Genomic DNA, 3,410 nt, shown 5'->3' with positions numbered 1-3,410 from the left:
CAGACACATGTATACACACATACACAGCAAAAAGATGACAGATTAAAAGCAAGAAAACAGAATGGACTTAGGTCAACACTCCTTTTGTTAATTCTTTTTTTTTTTTCATTAAACAATGATTTTATTACTTGAGTACATAGACATTTTATGCAACCAGGGCAGAGGCTGTGGATGACTATTTCTGATTGGGGGGAGGACTCGTTTGGTTTTATAATATCAAGCCAACCGGTAAATACAGCTCTTGATCAGAATCAAACAGAATTTAGCATCCTTGTTCTTTCTGTTTCTCTTAAGATGCTTTGGAACAGCAACAGCTTTCTTAGTTAAATGGTAGAGATCTGCAGGAAGATCAGAAGCAAGTCCTTTGGATTTAAGAATTCTCAAGATTTTATTGCCTGTCACAAAACCTACCTGTGTAACACCTTGTGAGTCACTCAGGATCACACCGATTTGTGAGGGAGTCGGGCCTTTCTTGGCCAGTTTGTAGATCTGCTCCTTCAGATCATCTGACATTAATTTCAGCCAGGTGGAGACTCTGCAGAGGTAGGGCAGAGCCCACTGGGACAGGCCCTTCCCAGGAGCATGCATGTGACCCATGATGGCCCTGGACAGGCGGTAAAAAAAGCCTAGTGCTAATTCCTCTAAGAACAATTCACTAAAAAACATCTATAATAATAATAATAGAGGAATATGCAAATTGTCTGGGATGCCATCATGTAATGACCAATCAGGACAGGAGCAGGGCCGCAGCTGAGAGCTCTTAGAAGCCTGTGCTGGGGGTCTGAAGGATGGGGAGAGAAAGGGAGAGCAGATAGGCAGTTAAGGGAATGAGGTCAGGAGGGGAGAGCAGTTAGAGCCATCAGGCTGGCAGGGGAGCAGTTAGGGGCATCAGGCAGGCAGGCAGGTGAGCAGTTAGGAGCCAGTGGTTACAGATTGTGAGAGGGATCCCAGATTGGAGAGGGTGCAGGCTGGGCTGAGGGACCGCCCCCCCCCCCACATGAATTTTGTGCACTGGGCCTCTAGTTGATTTAATAATTCTCATACCCTTCTAACAAGAATTTTATATTCTTTAAAAAATTATAAATGTGCTTTCTTTTTAAATTTTATCTTTATTATTGAAAGTATTACAAATGTCCCCTTTGTTGTTTTCCCCATTGACCCCTTCCACCCTGCACCAGCCCCTCCCAGGCCTTCACCACTTTTTTGTCTTTCCATGTAGATGGTTTCCTTTTGTCAACCCAAGGCCCCCATTTCCTGGAATTAGACTAGCATTGGTTATTTATTAGAAAAATAAATAATAAGGCATTTTCTCAGCTTCTCACATGCAAAATGGGGTTTTGCAGCAAAACAATAGACTTGAAAGGCAGATTTTACGTGAGAGAGATTTTTCCAAATCCCTATAGTTCTTATTTAGTATAACAGACTCTCAACGTGTAGAGAAAATAGCTATGGCCTTACAACTCCTCAAGGCGTTGGCTGTTGGTTGGGTGCAGTGGGGCAGTGACTGAGCTGGTGCCTGGTGGGCATGCGCCGAGCCTGGCATGGCCTCTGCATGCCCCCCGGGCTCTGTATCCCTGATGCTGCTCAGGTGCTGACCCTGCCTGGCCAAGACAATGGTGAAGTATTTCCTGGACCACAGTATGCTCCAGAGTTCCTGGGACCAAGTGTTCACTGCCTTCTGGCAGCAGTACCCAAATCTCAATAGCAAACGTATTGACAGAAGACATAGTGCACCAGGAGGTGACCAGAAGCTCCTCTCCCGGAGACTCCTGAGCAAGACCAACAGGATGCCCCGCTGGGCCAAGCCACTATTTCCTGCCAATGTTGCTCACTCGGTGTACATCCTGAAGGGTTCTATTGTGGATCCACAGAACCAGACCATGGCCCCTTCACCTGGAACATCAACCGTGCCTGGCTGACGGGGGTGGAGGAACCATGTGTTTACTGTGCAAACTTTATAACAGCAGCTGCGCCGAAACCCACCAGGAAGCTTGGGCCTCCTCTAGCTTATTCAGTCTCTCCAGAGCTGCCCAGTTCAAAAGCAATGTGACCAAGTCAGTGAAGGGTTTTTAATACATCTTGGCCAAGCTGCAAGGTGAGGCCCCTTCCAAAACGCTTGGTGAGCCAAAGAAGCCAAGGGGACAGCACTGGCGGCTACAGAGAAGGCCAAGGACCTTGCCAGCAAGGCGGCCAGCAAGAAGCAGCAGCAGCAGCTTGTGTAGCCAGTCCTGACTCTGGTGTGGCAGCACACCACACCACCTGCTGCACTCCCTCTGCCCTCCCCCCTATATTTTATGACTAAAAGTCAACTTCCAGGCTGAAAAATAAAATAAAATACCTATGACATGCGAGTTTGGAAAGAGGAAGACTCATGCAGGTAGCAGCCTGCCCTTCTGGCTCCAGAAGAATGGGAAGTAGAGATGAGAAGAGGTGGGAAAATCAGGTGGGCAGGTATCCCAGACTTCCTTCCTCTGGCCTTGGGCCTGGAGGGTGAGAGGCACATCAGATATTATGACTCATACAGTAAGTAGCAGTAGCCAAGGGCCCAAGGTGCTCTTGCCCCTGATCCCATTTGGAACTCTAGGAAACGACAACGAGATGTCACCTCACACCTGTCAGAATGGCTATCATCAACAAATCAACAAGTGATTTGTTGGCAAGGATGTGGAGAAAAGGGAACTCTTGTGCACTGCTGGTAGGAATGCAGACTGGTGCAGCCACTATGGAAAATAATATGGAGTTTCCTCAAAAAATTAAAAATGAGCCGAAACCGGTTTGGCTCAGTGGATAGAGCGTCGGCCTGCGGACTGAAGGGTCCCAGGTTCGAGTCCGGTCAAGGGCATGTACCTGGGTTGCGGGCACATCCCCAGTAGGGGATGTGCAGGAGGCAGCTGATCGATGTTTCTCTCTCATCGATGTTTCTAACTCTCTATCTCTCTCCCTTCCTCTCTGTAAAAAATCAATAAAATATATTTAAAAAAAAAAAATTAAAAATGAAATTCCCATTTGACCCAAAATCCTACTTCTAGGAATATATCCTAAGAAACCCAAAACACCCCTCAGAAAGAATATGTGCACCCCTATGTTCATAGCACATAATTTACAATAGCTAAGATTTGGAAACAGCCTAAGTGCCCATCAGCAGGTAAGTGTATAAAAAACAGCAACTATGGCACATTTACACAGTGGAATACTACGCAGGTATAAAAAAGAAAGAACTCTTACCATCTGCAACAGTATGGGTGGAACTGGAGAGTATTATGCTAAGTGAAATAAGCCAGTCAGAGAAAGATAAGTATCATATGATCTCACTCACATGTGGAATCTAATGAACAAAATAAACTGATAAACAAAACAGACCCAGAGACACAGAAGCATGGAACAGACTGTTGAACCTCATAGGGAAGACA

At 46.1% G+C, this 3,410-nt stretch overlaps 1 protein-coding gene and 1 pseudogene across 2 annotated transcripts; one reads left to right on the top strand and one right to left on the bottom strand.

Annotated features, from left to right (window-relative positions):
- Positions 1–216: 216 nt before the first annotated feature.
- On the bottom strand, positions 217–597 carry LOC308516603 (small ribosomal subunit protein uS15-like; the record flags this gene model as incomplete). Its single annotated transcript, XM_081087636.1, has 1 exon — positions 217–597. One exon carries the CDS (start codon positions 595–597, stop codon positions 217–219), a length of 381 nt encoding a protein of 126 aa, XP_080943762.1.
- A 1,016-nt stretch (positions 598–1,613) lies between these two features.
- LOC308515196 (PRELI domain-containing protein 1, mitochondrial-like) lies at positions 1,614–2,222 on the top strand (annotated as a pseudogene). The gene has a single exon. The product of its transcript is annotated as a PRELI domain-containing protein 1, mitochondrial-like (transcript).
- Positions 2,223–3,410: the final 1,188 nt, after the last annotated feature.

This window comes from Myotis nattereri (assembly GCF_964212035.1).
Source record: "Myotis nattereri genome assembly, chromosome: 3".
In the NCBI taxonomy this organism is placed as follows: Eukaryota; Metazoa; Chordata; class Mammalia; order Chiroptera; family Vespertilionidae; genus Myotis; species Myotis nattereri.
Note: the sequence above shows the minus strand (reverse complement) of the source record. Positions and strands in the feature narration are given on the sequence as shown.